Here is an 18514-nt window from a genome sequence, read left to right as displayed (position 1 = left end):
TAGAGTGTCAAAACACACAGACTTCAAACAACAGACATACCATTACTTGGATGCCTGGCATATGATACTGAAAACCTTTTTACTGCCGGCATTGAGAGCAGCTCTGGGGGAATAAAAGAAGTAAGCTGTGTTATTCTGCAGCATTACGATCCTGCAGCATTAGCCATAAACTGAGACCTGACACCAGTAAAAATGTATGCAGACACTAGCTAATCTACCAGTTTTATAGTACTTTAAAATCAACTAAATGTTTCAGGAAAAATACATACAGCGCTTACATAATAAGATAATAAATAAAGACAATTCGTATTATATAAACACTCCTCTAATTCCACCCTTTTGAAGAGAACAGAATGACATGGCACTAATTTAATAGGTCTAAAATGCTGCAGTTCTCATTCTTAGACACACAGTGACACCACGTGGAATAATCCATTTCTGTGCACCAGAGTAGGGACCCAACCCAGGATTCTAACCAAGTAGATGAGGCTGAAAACAGAAATATTTTAAGCTGTAATAAACAGACATGTAGATATATGAATGGTATAGAGCTAACTGCTTTAACTACTTTGCTACTAAACAAAACATTTATATTCTGTGCCATTGTTCTGAACTGTTTTTTTTTTTCATTCCCTTTAGTATCCCTCTCTCAGTCTACTGAAAACAAAAATTTCTGAAGAGACTGGTGTATGCTTGACAAACTGAAAGTACAACACAGCCCTCTGGAGGTTATAAGAAACACAACAACTTTTACAGAGTAAATGACAAGGTAAGCTATAAACAAACAAACAAACAAAAAAAGTGCAAAGACATTTTGGAAATTTGGGGTGAAAAAAAACTAAAAAAAAAGCTATGAGATGATACAAGAATTAAAAGAATACATTTATAATTGCAGTTATGTTAATATACTCACGTACATGAACACACACTCAGTCGCTCACTTGCAGGAACAAACCGATGTGCCATTTACAATCTTCCATGCATTAGACCCAGTGTTTTAATGATCAATAAATGAGAAATTAATGAACTGTGAACTAAATTAAGGTGCTTTCCATCTTAAGTTTATATTGAATTGGTAGAAGATTGAACATAGTATTAAGTGAGGGAGTGGGGCATTTTCAGCAATCAGAGGCACAGTGAGCTCAAGGGAAACAGAATCTACCTGCACTACTTAGCTACGGGGTTCAGGCAGAGAATGATCTCAGCTGCAAAATGGCAAAGTGCAAGAAAGTGCAAATGGCAGGGCAGTTTGTGTTTAGGTCTGTGCAAAAGCCCAAAGACCATACAGAGGAAAGAGCAGTGGGTTCATCAAGGGCAGTGTAGGGGTGATCTGTTGGGGTAAGGGCCTGGCAGTAGCAGCAGAATCTGATCAGGAATACAGGTAAAAAAAAAAGTGCTCTTTTGATCAGCATAGAGCCCTTGATTGAAACCAGAAGACATGGGGAGGGTTGGGACGTACCGTCTCTTTTAGACCTCCTCCTAGGGGAGGTGGTCTTTTTACGCTGGGCTTGGGCTAACTCCCGCAGGTTTGGGGCACTGGAGGATACCCCCCGGAAGGAGGCACTGAAGAGGCCAGCGAATAAAGAGCCTGTGAGAATTTGGGTGGGTGGAGGAAGGGAAAATGTTGACGGTAGGTTAGTTGTCATTTCTGAACATGCATCAACTCTTCAAAGGACGACACGCCAGCAACAAGCTCATCAAAAACTCTGTTTTACCAGTGATTCTTTCAAATCACTTAGCTTTGCAAAGTTCAGCTCATTTAAATCTGCCCCCTGAGTAATTGGAGCTTTTGCACATCCATGATATCCATTAGTTGAATTAGATAAAATGGTGGTGGTATGGCAGGTGAGTACCCTGCATAACTCCTTAGAAATATTTCCGTTTTCAGATGGCAAAAATACTAGCAAAATATAAATGAACCAATCTACAATTGTTACGATAACAGCACCCAGAAAGTGTGTTATTAAAGAAAATTAATAGATAATTTTTGGCCTCAGTATTAAAGGCTCTGCAATGTACAACCTCTTTCTGCCCTGCAGTATGTTATAGACACCCAGTGGCAATCTCCTCCTCAAGGAGGTTGTGTGTGTCACTGTGTGTACAGAATGACACATTAATAATTAAAAGTGGTCAAATGCACTATGCGACTCAATATTACACTCTGCGACTGTGTAATTGACACATTAACAGCGCCAACAGGTTAAACACTGTAAATCCAAATGGCTGCTCATCAAACAAAGGGAGATTAACGCATTCCTTCCTTCAGGATATTCCCGGTATTCCACATGAACTATTGCCCTGAAGAGCTCACAGATAGAGACCAGCTATTTTTATTCTGGTGCAAGAGACAGGCCTCACACATCACTAAGGAATCTATACAAACGGGTCACGCACTGTCATCAGCTGTGACTTTAAATGTTAAATGCTTCAACAATGTTTAGACAGCAACTATTTTTAAAAAAAATAATCAGTTAATATTTATCAATGCTGCATTTAATAATATGAAAAACAAACACAACAGAATATAATTATTTTATAAACCCAAGAATCTAACATGAAACAAACCATCTGATGTAGTTTATTACCAGACGCCACAAACCAATTAAGTAAATGGGAAATCAATTAAATTTCTCTCTACTCTTGAGCCGCCTGAACATAGCCTGAAACATTTAAGCTGAATTGGGTTTGTTAAATGAAAGCACAAGTAAGACCCCGTAGGTTCACCATCTGATGTATTGTTAGCATTGTTTCACCTCTTAAAGGGTGCTTTTCCCAAGGGAGCAGGAGAGACAGGAATAGAGCGCAATGTGCTACCAGCAGCTGTATTTAGATTATTACCGGCAGCATGAGCACATTTCAGACGCAACAGGCAAAGAATGAGCTGACCCTAACCTAAACAGCCTGGGTACATCCTCATGGGTGTTGTGCTGAAATAGGGGCGATATATTCTGAGCAGGAGAGTCATCCAGGGGTCAAAGAGAAGTCATGTGACTACAGACATTGACAAGTAGCTCTGTTGCTGATATAGAGGAGATAAATGAAACAGTGGGAGGAGACATGATACGTACCGAGGCCACTGGGCTTGACCTCAGGAGACTGGCGAGAACACGAGGGAAACAGGCGATAGGATCCACCACAAGAGGATGTGCTGCTCTCCGAGAGGACCTGTGGGGGGAAGCACATTTTTATACATGAAAATTAAATGAGGCAACAAACTTCCTCTCAGCTCATGTCTCACACTTCAAAGACATTGACAACTTTTGAGTAGCTTCTTGTAAGTGAGAAGTTGCAGAAACAAATGCAATTCACAACACAAACTGCATATAAGCTTCTCAGTGTAGAAGCCTGATTGCAGGAAGCATTCCAGAACAGTGTGATTAAGTGCCTTATTCCAAAAATGGTATTTAGTCCACATTCTAGAGCAGTGTGAATACTGGAGATCACTCAAGAATAATACTGTAAATTAAGGAGATTCCAAGGATTATTCTAGAGCAGTGTCATTGGGGCAGGGAAATATTTTACAACAGTGTGAATGGGAGAACATCGTTCTAATGTTTCACAAATATAACCACGATACACAAGTATTCTGTACAAAAACATAGTTATCACGTTTATTACTTTTTAATAATAGTTTGGTGGCATCATGATCGGTGTGAGAACCCTTCTCAATGCTGTGTTAATTAACAGTACCTCCATAGAGCCAGCTTTGCGTCTGCGTATAAGTGGGGACTTCCTGTGGATGCTTAAGGGTTCGGTAAGTAAAGCTCTATCAGTCTCATCCTGAGACAAATCTTCCAAACTGCCCAAGTCTTCCCGTTTCTCTGGCTTCTATAATGAGGACAGGAATAAGGTGTTTGCAGAAATTTTCCAAATGTCTGCCTTCATGTTTCTGTTACACACTTATAAATTAGTGTTTTATACCAACTTTTTTAAATTATTTGTTTTACTTAATTATTGATACTATATATTGTTTGGTTAGAAACATTTTAAATATTTAAATACCAAAACTGATATCATAATACGAAAGTGTGTATATATACACACACACACACACACACACACACACACACACACCTCTACAGAGGCAGGGCGGAACCCAAAGCCCATTGGTGCATTCTCCTCATCTTTGTAGCCCTTGACCCCAGGACTGAAGTGCAGCTCAACATGGAAACGTTCCTCTGAAGATGGATCCTGAACACACACACACACACACACACACACAAAGGTTAAAGAGGGTGTTGTCATTCAGCAGTAGCACTCAGTAATGGAGATGTATATTGATCTGAAACTTACTTTATTGTTGTCTTCATATAGCATTATCACTATCTGAGTCATGTAGTTGAGTTCAGTTACAGCACTGAGGTAGTCCATGGCCTGCTTCCACTGCTCATCTTTTTCCTCCTAAAACATTTAAAATTTAGCTCTATATAAAACACAATTTTATCAAAGGGTTCCAAATATTTATAATCACACTTATACAGTACATTAATGCATAGATCTTTCATTTTACAGGGAAGTACATCACCATGGGTGCCATTGTAAAGTACACTTAACACTCTTATGAATTTCTACAGTCCACACACTTCAAATCTAAACACATGCATTTCTGATCAAATTATTGAAGATTATGTTAAATCCATAACGACTAATACTGTTTCTGAATGTGTAAACAGCTTCTAATAGACTCATACTGACATTGAGGAGGCCTCCATAGCGGAAGAGATTGAGTAGTGAGTGGACGTGACTCTCACTGGTGAAATAAAGCCGGGTCCGCACGTGGCGACCCGGAGACATCACGCCTCGCGAGTACCTGAACCACCAGGAGAAAGAAAACCACAGACTGATCACTCACGGAGGTTCACATAAGCCTAACAGCTACTTCCAATGCCAGCCTTTAACATTCAACATCCACATCTAAAAAAACTAATTTTAGTATTGTTAAAACCCACAAAATCCCCCCACAAAAGTAACGCTATTAGACGGAGACAAGGACAAACCTGCTTAGACTTGAACATTTGATAATCTTGTTAAACATGTACAAGATCTTTCTGTTTCATTATAGCTGGTAAATCACACTTCCTAAAGGGTATCAAAAATTAGTATAGTTAAGCCTACAGCATACACCGATCAGACATAACATCCTTGTCACTTCCTTGTTTCTACTCTCATTATTCATTTTCTCAGCTCCAGTGAACAAACAGGAGCACTTTGTAGTTATACAATAACAGACTGTAGTCCATATGTTGTTCTGCATACTTTGTTATCCCTTTTCACCCTGTGCTTCAAATGGTCAGGACCCATACAGGACCACCAAAGAGCAGGTATTATTTGGCTCATGGATTCTCAGTGTTGTAGTGCCATTGTGGTAGTGTGTGTTGCATTGGAAAGAGTGGATCAGACACAGCAGTGCTGCTGGAGTTTTTAATGTCGTGTGTCCACTGATGAAGAACTAGAGCATGACCAACACAAACTGTACAGCAATAGTTGGTCTACAAGGTGGACCAACGAGGTGGGTGTGTCTAACAGAGTGGACAATGAGTAGACACAATGTTTAAAAACTCCAGTAACATCGCTGTGTCTTATCCACTCATACCAACACAACACCATCAGTGTACCGACAGCACTGAGCAAAGTATGCAGAACAGCAGATGAACGACTGTAATTGTAAAACTACAGTGGCTCCAGTACCATCAGTGGAGCTGAGAGAATGGACAGTGAGTTTCAAAACACAGTCATGTTATGGTTGATCGGTGTACATTGTGGGCTGTTAAAGAGGCTCACAGTGGATGCAGCTTGTTAACAGCCTCATCTTCATGTGTTCTTTGCAAGTCCAGCTGGATCTTCTTAATCAGGGGCAGACAGTAGGCACTGGCAATGTCCAGTTTCTCTGGTTTACACAATCCATATTCCTGAAGCAAAAACATGAGAGAGAGAAATATAGAGAAATAGAAAAAAAATAGAAAGAAAAATCTCTCAGTATTTTTATCTGATTCTACATCCTTTGTTTGAACATTCTATAGTTGTTTTGTATAAATAAATGTGTACATGCAAATATAAGAATTAAACTACCTCAGCTACTCTACCTGAGGGATGATAATATCAGCGAGTGCTCGTGACAGCTGGAAGAGTTCCAGCATGTTCTCCAGACCCAGAGAGCTGTTGTGCTGTGTGTCATACTTAACACAATCATAGATATCTGGGATTTTGCTAATGTCATAGCGGCCACTCTTCATGCGGAAGTCCCTCTCCAGTTTGGACCATCGCTGCAGCATGAGCTCTAATGTCTCACTGTGATAGAGTTGCAAATCTGAGAGAAAAGGATTGGGTTGTATTAGAAACACGTGAAAAATTACAGTAGATCAGGGAAATTATCTCAGATTAATAGGAGACCAAAGACTTTAGACCTGAAAAGGCAGAAAGTTAGACTTACTTGCAGATTTGGGGTCTTCCAGTCGTTTGCGGATCTGACAAGTGAGACTCTGAATGAGAGCATAAACCTGGTCACATGTCTTCACTGGATTTCCTATAACTTTCATGGAGTTAACCAGAGACGGGCTTCTAGTTGGGGCAAGCTGAAAGAAAAAACATTATGACAACACACAAGGCAATCACTGACTACTCTGTCCCGTTACGTCAAGGTAACGTGTCATGAGGCATACAAATTATAGCCATGACTCTCAGTCAGGGAAGTGTGCCATATTCTTGCAGATTTTGCGATAATTGCAATCGATGCCCACTGCAGAAATCTGCTATAAATGTAAGAATTTTCAGATCACACCCTAAGGAATGTTTCTGCAGTTTTTATAATAAAATGGTTAATAATCCAAATCTGAGTGAATCTAAAGAATTTTTTTTTATATTAGCAATCTGGGTATATTATTGCACGTACAGGACAGTGTTCAATTTAAATTGTAATTTTTAGTCTGATCTTAAACTACAGGAGAAAATAATTAGAATGTGTGAGAAATCTAGGATTGCAAAAAGTCATTTTTTAAGTGTATCTGAAGCATTCAGTTTACATCAAGTTGTTCATTAGGCATAGTTCAATGGAGCCATAGCTGTACCTTTTGGTAATCTTCCTCAATAAAGTCCTTATTCTTTTGCATAATTTCATGAAGCCGAGCTTTGACCCGTTGCTGGCAGTCTGTGAGTGAGTCACTGTCACTGTCCAGCAGGCCATTCATGTTAGCGCTCTTTACCATCTGAACCAGGATGGGAGTCAACTCTCCCTCCAAGGCCAACAAGCCCTAAACATACAAACAAACATGGATAGCTTTGAAAAAGCTGTTGGAGTCATGTAACATTCAGAAATTAATAACACAAAACAGAATTCATTAATGCCATTAATGTCTAAGGTTTGCATGCATTAGGTTGGCTGTGATAATCAGCCTTCTGGAAAAAAAAACTGTTGTTAATAATATTTAGATATAAATTTTAAGGCCTAGTCTTAATAATTAAAATAGTGGTCACAAAATTAGACATACCTTTGCAAAAGCTGCAGCAGTCATCTGGACACGGCCTTCGTCTGAGGCGTAGATCTTGAGATCATGACGGTAAGTGCTATGTAAACGCAATAAGCCACAGCCAGGGAAGCCGGCATAGTCACCTGGAAATTATACGGACGAAGCTTGAGTTATTGACAGCACCAGAATCTCATTCATTTTTAATATGACACTCCAGATATTTTGCATCTACTATGAAGTGTTTCTGTACATTTTGCTTACTTGCACCCAACTTATAAACTAATGAAGTAAGTTGTTATTTATCTTGTGGACAACAAAAATTGCACACAGACTGCAAATGTCCTACTTACCTAACTTATTCCATGCAAACTCTAGGCATATAAGATTATTGCCCATTTTTGTGATATGAGGTTATATGAGAGTTACATGACATCACATCCATGAAATATAATAGAAAAGTCTGGTCTAATTTCATATTCCAGAATGAACATTAGAGTACAATAATACCCTTTCAAGATTGAGATCAATTTTGTTGTTGGTTGTTCAAGTGTGTGTCAAACAACCAAGACGCTGCACTGACATCTGTACATTACACCATTTGGCAAACTACACAATGCTAATGATGAGTTATGAAGACTAATGTCTTTCACTGAATGCAATGCACACTCCACAGAGAGTCTCTCAAAGCAATTCACAGACAGCATTAGTGGGGTCAGATGACGACTCAAGTATTAAATAAGAAAAGCAACCCAGGAAGCCCAATATCAATATCACTCCCACACCCGGAAGCCTTCTTACCACTGTCAATAGGGGACTCACAGCCAAGGGATCTGCAGTTGTCTAGTTTACAATTCAAGGCAAGAAAAAAGTAAATCAGCTGTCAGTGTAGAGGGTTATTCTACTCTACTAAATACCAAAAATTAATCTGCAAGAATGTGGGAAAATTTGCCATTAGTTAGTTTATATTTCATCCAAAGCTTATGGTGTTAAAAAAAATTCAATAAAATTTCCATTTACAATATTGGGCCTGACGGGAGATGTCAGACACACATGCAGTGCTGAGGGAGAAGGTATGTTTGCATATTGAGAAAGTAATATTACTGAGACAATTTGCTTAAGTTCCTCAGAAGGGCTTGTAATTAATTTATTAAAAAAAAAAAAAAAAACAAAAAAAAAAAACACATTTCATATGTTGAAAGTGAAAAAGATTTTTTAATGTTTTTTTTTTTTTTTTTTTTTTTTAAAGATCTGCCTATTTTTAATTTGATGCCAGCAAAATGGTCCAAAAAATGCGGGTTTATTTATTTTTTAATTTTTTAAACAACACTCTGTAAATATCTGCAAACTGAATATAGGGAGTGTTTTCATTTCAGTTCAGTGGAACCTTAGAACAAGAAGACCAAAGCTAACAAATACTGGTTTTGGACCTTGTCGCTTGTAAAAAAAGATTTCTCCAGGTTGTCAGAATCTTTTAATGATATTATATACAGCAGACAATGAAATCCACAATTATTTACTATATTAAGTTGAAAAATGTTATTCTTGAATGGTTACAGGATTTGTCCACACAGTATTTCACAAAGTGGTGAAACCCTCTACATCTTACTTCTGGAACACTCAGCTTCTCTGAGATGCTCTTTATAAACCCTATGTCAAGTTGTCAAGAAAGCTTTTTTGTAGCATTATACAAGTGGAATGTGTTCCTGGCATCAAGTTCAACAACAGGCAAATTTTTTACTTGGACAATAAAATTTTTTAGTTTCAAAGTGTGAAATATTGTATTTTACCATACTCACTTTATATATATATATATATATATATATATATATATATATATATAATATAACAAAATTATTTAAACTATATATATATATATATATATTTTTTTTTTTTTTTTTTAAATAATTTTGTATATCATTGCATTCTGCTTTTATTTATATGTTGCACAGCATCTCCATTTGGAGATTGTATTTCATTCATCTTTTGTAACAAAAACTGAATGGAATTTGTCTATTTTACTTTAATAACAAATTCTAATCTTGTGGAGAGCCTGTATACTTTAGGTGCTGGAACATTTCTCTGAGGATTTCACTACATGCAGCCACTTGAATATAAGTGAAATGAAGTCATGTCCAAATACTGGATGAATAGTTTTAGAACACACCCATCACACTCATCCAAATGTACTGGATGAGGTCCCATCTCTTCTGAGAAGTGTTCCACTGCTAACTGCTAATGCAAACATATTTTTTGGGCATTTTAGGGTGCACATTCCATTGCATTCTTTGTCACAGGACTCATTACTCCTCTAAAATGCAAGTTCACATTTCCTGTGTGCACTTTGTTACCAGGTCTCAGATAACAAGCCTCCTTAATCACTGATACAGATAACTAATAAAGTAATAAACTAATGACTTACTTAAACATTTATTTAAAAAACACGTGTACCAGGTCAGTCTTATGGAGACTGATCTTATGCATGTACGTGTGATTGTACCTTGTCCACCAGGATACATGCAGCGGAAAGCTCTGCCCAGCTCTTCTGCCTGGACACGGCCTGCAGGGGTCAGCTCCCCTCCCCATTTCAGCACAAGTAGCAGAGATGGACCCTCCTTCAAGGAATCTACAGAAAAGCATGCACGCACACACACACACACACACACACAAATATTATTCATTATATATGAATAATATACACACATACATACACTGTGTAATGGAAAATAAAGCTACAGACAGAAAAGTTCATAAGTACAATAGACAGATGACACTGGATCTAATATATGTCAATATTAAAAGGTGTACCGCAACCCTGAACTGGATAAGCATTTACAGATAATGAATGAATGAATGAATTAAAAGGTGTATCTAGCTTTGAAAAGCTTACAAAATTAACTAAAGTTTGCAGTTCCTGTAGAAACTGAGCGTGTGGTGCACCGGCTACAAAATTTTATCCGTGACTGATGCAGAGACACACATTTTAGACAGACTTACAAAACAGACACAGACAAAGTTTGGTGCTTTATGTTTAAATGCTGCATCCAAAGCGGTTTCTAATGAATCTATATGTAAAACATATCAACCTGTATGTGAGTCTGTATGTACTGAGTGACCAAACTTTCAGCCAGTCATTTACTATGGAATATTATATTTTAATATTTTAATGAATGCTGTACAAAAACCTATCACTAACCGATTCTATCACTTAGAAAAACCTAAGCACAGTATTTATGTACAGGGTATACAATCATGCAAAGTTTGGGGTTTCTAGATTAAAACCTGAGGGATGGGTAACTGATCAAATTTTGAGCAAGTAATAATCTATTCTGATTCAAATCTATAGGGAAATCCTTGAACCAGGTGATTTTATTTACTAAAAACAAATATTTCACAAATCTGTAAACTAATGACATTGTTCAGTTAGGGGCAATTTATCCATCAAATGTGTACAAAAACTATGCAGCTTATACAAGTATTATTTGTTTTATAACAGCTTAAACATACAAGATATAGAAAAATATCAAAATAAAACTTAAGAACATACTAATAATGAACATATTGCCTGTTTATTACATAAGTATTATAACACTTATTACATTTTTTGTACAAAATGCTTCTGCAAATGTCATTTACCTAATATTTGTTTAATATAACTTTAAACCTTTGCATATAGATATTGTACATTTGCACACAGTTTCCTGTGAAGTACAGACTGCAGTCCCAAAATTTATCAGTGACTCACACATAGCCTGCTAAGTGGTGGTCCTGGGTGGTGCTGGGAAAAGCAAGCTACAATCTGTAATCTTAGATAAAAATGGGCCTATATAAAAAAAAAATGAGTGTAGATATAAGGTAGATGAATCTAGAAAATAGATTCAACACATGCAATTATTGTAGGCATATATCCTACATATCTGACTCAATTATTATTATTTTTTAATAGTAATGCTTATTCAAAATAGCTATTCACCTTCCTCTTCACTTGATGCTTTTGGCTGGCCGTGGGGCAGATAGGTCAGCTGCACTTTCCGATTAATCCCAGAGAAATGGCCATACCTGAAAGGCAACACAGCAGGGCAAAACACACAAGCACAAGCGCCGCTGTAATACTGTCATACATAAACAGCACCCAGAGGGCATGACACAGATCCTGTTCTGCTAGCAGGTGCTCTGAGGTTGCCATGTTTCCAGAAGCATGTGTCAGGTTGACCTTTCCAGAGTGGCGGAGGTTAAAATCTACCATGTGGGCCATGCCAGTGCTGGCCGGGTGCCTTCAGAGGCTGAGGGAATCAAAGAGCACACAGCTGTTACACTGGTGCTATTTTGTGGAAACATTCTGAAGGGGAGAGCCTCAATGCTGTCCACTATATTTTGAAGAACCATTATAACATTTTAAATGAAACATGGCAACTTAAAGAAGGGCATTTAAATCTAACATAGCCAAGAGCAACATGCCAAATACAGATCGAAGGAGAAAGATGTCTGATTACACCTGGTTATCAGACATCTGCCTATAGTTTAAAATGCTCTATCACCTGGTTAGGAGTCTTTAAGTAGACTCTCTCTGAACCAGTTTTAGAGCATTTTTCAGCAGCTGCACTTCACATAGGTTCCTTTATTTCAAACCAAGCAGTCTTCTAAAGGTTACAATCATAATAAAATCACAAAGGGTTAAATTCAAAATTCAACCCATCTGTTAACAGTTAATCAAAGATCCTAAAGGATGCTCAATGTGTTATGAAAGTAATTTATTCAAATCTGGCTGGGGAACCAGGGTGGGATTAAGGAAGGATGAAGTAGTCAGTTATTTAGGACACGCCTTGGGTGACATGCAACACACACATATATATATATACACATGAATATATATGTGTGTGTGTGTATATGTGTGTGTGTGTGTGTGTGTGTGTGTGTATGTGTGTGGACTCAGTTTGACTTCGTTATGAGGCGTTAACAGTAATCAGGTTTTTCATTAGGTTGTATATGGGCTATAGGACGATAGTGATACTGTTTAGGCCTTCATAAGGAAAAATGCACTTTCAAAGGCATAGGCCATAAGGTGCATACTGATTATCATTCAGGCTGGACTCCCTGCCAAAAGCGTGGCCAGTAGAGATGTAAGAATAGAGACAGAGGAAAAGAGAAAAAAAAAGAAAGGAATAAGTGTAAGAAACTGGACCTTAAGGGAACACTGCAGTGGCAAATCAAAATGTTTGCCACAATAAGGCTGTTATAAATCACAAATTGCAATACGGCATAATTATGAAAAATGTCTAAACAAAATTATACATGAATCATCTATGACCTAGAAAAAAAAATCATTAAATCAAACAATAATCATTCATTCATTCATTCAAAAAAAAAAAAAAAAAAAAAAAAAAACTTCCATTTAATGCATTCTGAAATTGTATATATTTAATTTCCAATCAAATCAACCATTAATGCTTCTGAGTCACAAAAAAGCAGATAATTACAATTCCACACAAGTCTCAAAAACTACAAAGAACATTTCCAGAATGGCCTGGGGAGCATTTTGCCTTTAAGTACTGCTTTTCTCCTGGCAGACCGTTTTCTAGAGTTTTTTCTATGCTTCCAAAATTCTTAGAGGCTGGTTGTTTTTTCTCACTATCCAAGTAAGTCCAAACACATTCAATGATGCAGAGAGCTGGAGTTCAAAAAAAGGAAAATCCTTAATTACTGTTTATCTGAGAGGTAAAGGTAGATAACAAAAACAAGATTTGACAAAACCTTCATTTTCTTTTTAATTTTGTGGATTATCTTTTTACATTATCACTTCAGAAAAATGAACAAGTTATATATATTCAATGGCTGTTTTGGCTGAAAGTTATATAATAGAGAATGCTATTTTGTAGGGCTGCACAATGAATTCTGTTATAAATACAAATCCAAACCGACCTGATGATGCAGGTGATAAGTACTCAGATGACCAAACCAAGGTAAAATAAATTTAGCTAAGAAAGGCTGATCACTGACTATGTTACAGTGTGGCAATATACTGTGGGGTGCATCATAAATTACACTATAATTGCAATACTGTGCAGCCCTGACTTTAATTTAAAAACAATAGGCCTGGATCAAAGGAATGGAATGTGAAGTATGAAGATGGAATGTGAGAAAGAATATCCAGAGAGATGAGAAATAGATGATAGGGGATGGAGACACTGGACTGTATCACTAAAAATCTGCTGTGCTGCATGAAGCAGATCTTCATAACCTTAATGTTAAATGTTAAACTCTCAATGGGAAGGCACTCACATCTCCAGGACCGTCTTCAGCTGCTCCAGTTTAGACTTCTTCTCCTCAATCTCACAGTCATTATGTTGAACTAATTCAGCTAGGAGCTGACGAGCAATGTCCAGAACTTCCTAATGACACACAAAAACCAAGAAAGAAGAAGGGGAGAATAATACTAAGCTATTCAACATTTTTCAAGATATTATATGCAACACAATCTCATTAACCCTTCATGCTCCTGGAGCTTCATTTCCAAAAATGTTTGTATGCAGTTAGGTTAGACCTTAAATAAATCCTAACTGGAAATTCAGTGTATGGTTTGATTTATACTGATATATTCAAAGCAACATTTTATAAATTAGATCCCTGATATTTTTACATAATTTTTGTATTTTAGGAGATCGCTTGATGCTGTATTTTAAGTGTGAAATTTAAGAACATCAGAGCAAGTAATAAACAATGAAAGGTGGTATAGGGACTTGCAATTCTTGTAATTTAAAAGAGCTGTAATGGCTACTGATAAAAATTACTCTTCTTTTAAGGCCACCCTAAAAACAAGATATATGCTTTGAAAATAAGAAAATGATATTTGATATCCTTGATATGGGATCCTTTAATCATAAACAACTCAGCAGTGCAAGTGTTTAGATCACATGCGGAGCAGTAACCAACATTCCAGTAGATAGGAAAAATAAAGGCATTCTGACATAAATAGCTCACTCCTTCCCTGGCTTAAATATCCAATGAAGTTCCTCGCTCTGAACCTCTGAGAGACTAAACGGAATGGGCATTCTTATTTAACCCTCTAAAGCCACGGTTAACACTGACGATAGCTCACAGTTCATAGGAAACGTGTAAAATTATCAATCAATATGAATTTGTTTTAAAACTGACAAAATATACACTTCTCAAAAAATAAAGGGAACACTAAAATAACACATTCTAGATCTCAATGAATGAAATAATCCAGTTGAAAATCTTTATTCATTACATTGTGGAATGCGTTGAGAACAAAATAACATAAAAGTGATCAATGTAAATCAAAAGTATTATCCAATGAAGATCTGGATTTGAAATCATACTCAAAATAAAAGTAGAAAATTACAAATTACAGGCTGATCCAACTTCACTGGAAATTCCTCAAGACAAGTTACAATGAGGCTCAGTAGTGTGTGTGGCTTCCACGTGTGTGTATGACCTCCCTACAACACCTGGGCATGCTCCTGATGAGGTGGTGGATGATCTCTGGATGTGCTCGATTGGATTCAGGTCTGGAGAACAGGAAGGCCAATCCATCAATGCCTTCATCATGCACAACCTGCTGACACACTTTCAACCACAAGAGGCCTAGTATTGCAATGCATCAGAAGGAACCCAGGGCCCACTGCACCAGCATATGGTCTGAGGATCTCATCCATGGCGTCTCCAGGCTCTGTCATGTCTGTCACATGTGCTCAGTGAGAACCTGCTCTCATCCGTGAAGAACACAGGGCACCACTGGCGAATCTGCCAATCTTGGTGTTCTCTGGCAAATGCCAATCACATTTGGGGTGTAGGCACAAACCCCACTTGTGGACGTCGGGCCCTCATACCACCCTCATGGAGTCTGTTTCTGACAGTTTGTGCAGAAACATGGTTATCAGTGGACTGCTGGAGGTCATTTTGCAGGCCTCTGGCACTGCTCCTCATGTTTCTCCTTGCATAAAGAAGGAGGTAGCGGTCCTGCTGCTGGGTTGTTGCCCTCCTACGGCCCCCTCCAAATCTCCTGGTTTACTGGCCTGTCTCCTGGTATCTCCTCCATGCTCTGGACACTGTGCTGACAGACACAGCAAACCTTGCCACAGCTCGCATTGATGTACCATCCTGGATGAGCTGCACTACCTGAGCAACTTCTGTGGGTTGAGCACTGACAAAATGGAAAAGTGACCAAAACATCAGCCAGAAAGGATGAGAACAGAGAAAGGTTCTGTGGTCACCACCTGCAGAAATATTCCTTTATAGGGGTTGTCTTGATAATTGCCTCTCATTTCTACCTGTTGTCTGTTCCATTTGCACAACAGCAGGTGAAATTGATTCACAAGCAGTGTTGCTTCCTAACTGGACAGGTTGATTTCAAAGAAGTGTGATTGACTTGGATTACATTGTGTTGCTTAAGTGTTCCCTTTATTTTTTTGAGCAGTGTGTATTTATAAGTAAAAGAAAAAATTGCTTTAATTTAAAAATTTCAAAATATATATTTTTGTGTATACATACAACTTAAATTGCAACAAATAGAAAGGTATAATAAATATCAACACACGTAAATCGTTTTGTTTCTACCAAATAATTTGTAGAGGTTCCGCAATATGTTATTGATTCTAAAAGATCATATTAGAAAGAATATGTTAACACCCTTTCTATACACCAACACCCACCTGGAGCTGTTTAGGTTTCTTAAGCTTGAGTTTGCCTGTTTTGTAGCCACCATACTTTTCAAACAGATCGAAGAATCTGAGGAAAAATACAGGTTTCAGGCAAACAAAAGTACAACATATAGCTCTGGCATCAATTAAGATAAGGCAGATGATACGTACAGGGCATTCCTCACTTCCATCTTCATCTTCTGTTTGGGTGTGCGATCTCCATGACGAATCACAGCAATCACACAGCGGAGTTCCATCCTAACACAGGTAGAAAGTAATCGTATTAATGAGTCAGACTCATTTCTCATTTCAGACTGAGAATTTACTTTAATATACATCACACTCTACGTTTTCCAAATGTTTCATCCTGTGCTAATGACTGCTTATGTGCCTATGAAAATAAGTTAGAAATACTAAACAGTATCAAACAAAGTTTAACGCACATGGTTCCTGAGGTAGTGGGGACTATAGGGATGTCTTCAGCCTCCATGGGGATGGACCAGGGGATGTGAAACTGTGGAGCCAGCTCCCGCATAACCATGTTCCTGTGGGAGGGGTTTCAGTGTTACACTAGGATTACCAAGAGTAGAATTATCATGAGGCATTGTTGTGGATCAGACACATCTGCGCTGCTGGAGTTTTTGAACAGCTCAGGGTCACTGCTGGACTGAGAATAATCCAGCAACAAAAAAAAAAAAAAAAAAAAGTCCTGTGGACCGTGTCCTGTGATCACTGATGGAGAACTAAAGGAAGACCAACACATTCTGTGCACAAATTAAATATTTAAACATAAATATTTAAACAGTGTCAAATATGACACTTCTGTAATTTTAGTGTAAAATTTCTTGCTTTTGTGTGTGTTTCACATTTTATGGGGTGAAAAAAACAAACAAAAAGAAAACATTTGACAGTTTTGACACAGACAATATTTTATGTTTTAAGACAAAATTCAGCAAATATACAGTGTGTTCTCTGTAGATGATGTGAACATATTTTTATTAATAAATACGCCTCACCTACCCCAGGACTTTGGCACAGTCGTCATAGTATTTCATGGAGTTCTTTACAAAGCTAAAACCATTTACATCACAGACAAAGGAGTGTCCATTGGCTCGGAGCAGGTCAAAACCACACACTGTTTGCTGTGAGGGGCAGAAACCAATGTCACAAACGTACCTTCAGATATTCACAGTAGATATATGCTCTGAAATGTGGAGAAAGCAACATACTTTGAAAGCCATGCACACTTTCCGAGCCACTAGTTTCTCCATTGCAGTGAGCATAACTGGGTAACGGATCTCCTTCCCCTCGCTGTCCCTTTCTACCTTACCATCTAGAGCAGGGGACTTGCGAGCTTCTGCATGGGCATAGTCAGGTCCGACTGTATATACCTGTTATTTCAGCAGGAATTCAATCTCTGGTTAACATTACAGTTGTAGAAAACCTGTAGAAAATTATGTTTCAAATGCTTTACCTCTCTTTATTAAATTTACTAGGACAAAATACTAAATAAAAATATCAAATGTCAAAATTCATGCTCCCAATACACTCAAAGAAATGTTATACTCACCTTCACATCTGTACCATCTGTGGGCATGAATTCCTCATAAATGTAGGATCCAGTCTTGCGAACAGTGCTCTCTGGGGAATATACACTGCTGCGGCTCCCAATCTAGAAAAGGAACTACATTTAACTCATGCCAAAGATGATGTAAACACATTCCAAAGGCACCGGAGAGAAAGAGATTACAGTAAGACGTTTCACCTTCCTAAAGAGCCGCTGGCTGCCTCCTCCAGCTGAAGTCGGGTAATAGATGTATACATTGTGGTCCTCTGCAGAGACAGGCTTCTCCACAAAAGGCTTATGAAACACCTCTCCATTTACCTCAACGTGGTCCTCTCCCTCTACCAAGCTACATTCTAAAATAATAATAATAATAATAAAGCCAGGAATGTCAGTAAGCTCCTGAGCTTCACAGAACAGATCTCAGCATAAGGGAATGTTGCATAAGGGGATTACTTGGACCAACTTCTAAGACAAAACCTAGTAAAAGCTGAAATCATCCTTTGTTCCTGTGGCTTATGTGTAACGTTTTATTAAATATATGAGAATCACTTTTGAAACAGAGATGATAAATAAAGATTACAGTACACTGTGGGCAGATCCATACCCTCTGGTTTGTCTGGGTCCCGGTTCAACACAGCATAGCGAGGAAGGTCAATACCTTCCTCCTGGAGAATACGATAAACTTCCCTCCTAAATCAAGCAACAGTCAAATATTAAGACTTTTGGAGATGGCTTTTTTGTAAACATTGGCTTAATGATATATATTTATAGAACAACAAACCATGTAAACATATAAAAAGAAATAGAAAGAGCAACAACAAACAGGT

At 37.9% G+C, this 18514-nt stretch overlaps 1 protein-coding gene across 4 annotated transcripts in view; it reads right to left on the bottom strand.

Annotated features, from left to right (window-relative positions):
• Positions 1-18514, bottom strand: part of ppip5k1b (diphosphoinositol pentakisphosphate kinase 1b) — a 35924-nt gene that overhangs the window by 10544 nt on the left and 6866 nt on the right. The window contains exons 5-26 of one of the 4 annotated variants that reach the window (XM_066648564.1): positions 18292-18377; positions 17886-18040; positions 17691-17792; positions 17350-17511; positions 17141-17262; positions 16564-16665; positions 16292-16378; positions 16133-16208; positions 13740-13849; positions 11434-11519; positions 9961-10086; positions 7485-7606; positions 7065-7247; positions 6431-6572; positions 6084-6307; positions 5782-5909; positions 4696-4819; positions 4294-4401; positions 4075-4191; positions 3691-3828; positions 3069-3165; positions 1460-1588 (exon numbers count right to left, since the gene is read on the bottom strand). In XM_066648564.1, coding sequence (XP_066504661.1) covers positions 1460-1588; positions 3069-3165; positions 3691-3828; positions 4075-4191; positions 4294-4401; positions 4696-4819; positions 5782-5909; positions 6084-6307; positions 6431-6572; positions 7065-7247; positions 7485-7606; positions 9961-10086; positions 11434-11519; positions 13740-13849; positions 16133-16208; positions 16292-16378; positions 16564-16665; positions 17141-17262; positions 17350-17511; positions 17691-17792; positions 17886-18040; positions 18292-18377 — 2726 coding nt within the window. The remainder of the gene's footprint in view (positions 1-1459; positions 1589-3068; positions 3166-3690; positions 3829-4074; positions 4192-4293; positions 4402-4695; positions 4820-5781; positions 5910-6083; positions 6308-6430; positions 6573-7064; positions 7248-7484; positions 7607-9960; positions 10087-11433; positions 11520-13739; positions 13850-16132; positions 16209-16291; positions 16379-16563; positions 16666-17140; positions 17263-17349; positions 17512-17690; positions 17793-17885; positions 18041-18291; positions 18378-18514) is intronic. The other 3 variants (XM_066648565.1, XM_066648566.1, XM_066648567.1) reach the window with 3 other exon arrangements.

The sequence above is a fragment of the Hoplias malabaricus genome, chromosome 17 (genome assembly GCF_029633855.1).
Source record: "Hoplias malabaricus isolate fHopMal1 chromosome 17, fHopMal1.hap1, whole genome shotgun sequence".
Classification (NCBI taxonomy): domain Eukaryota; kingdom Metazoa; phylum Chordata; class Actinopteri; order Characiformes; family Erythrinidae; genus Hoplias; species Hoplias malabaricus.
This window is presented reverse-complemented; position numbering and strand designations above follow the sequence as displayed.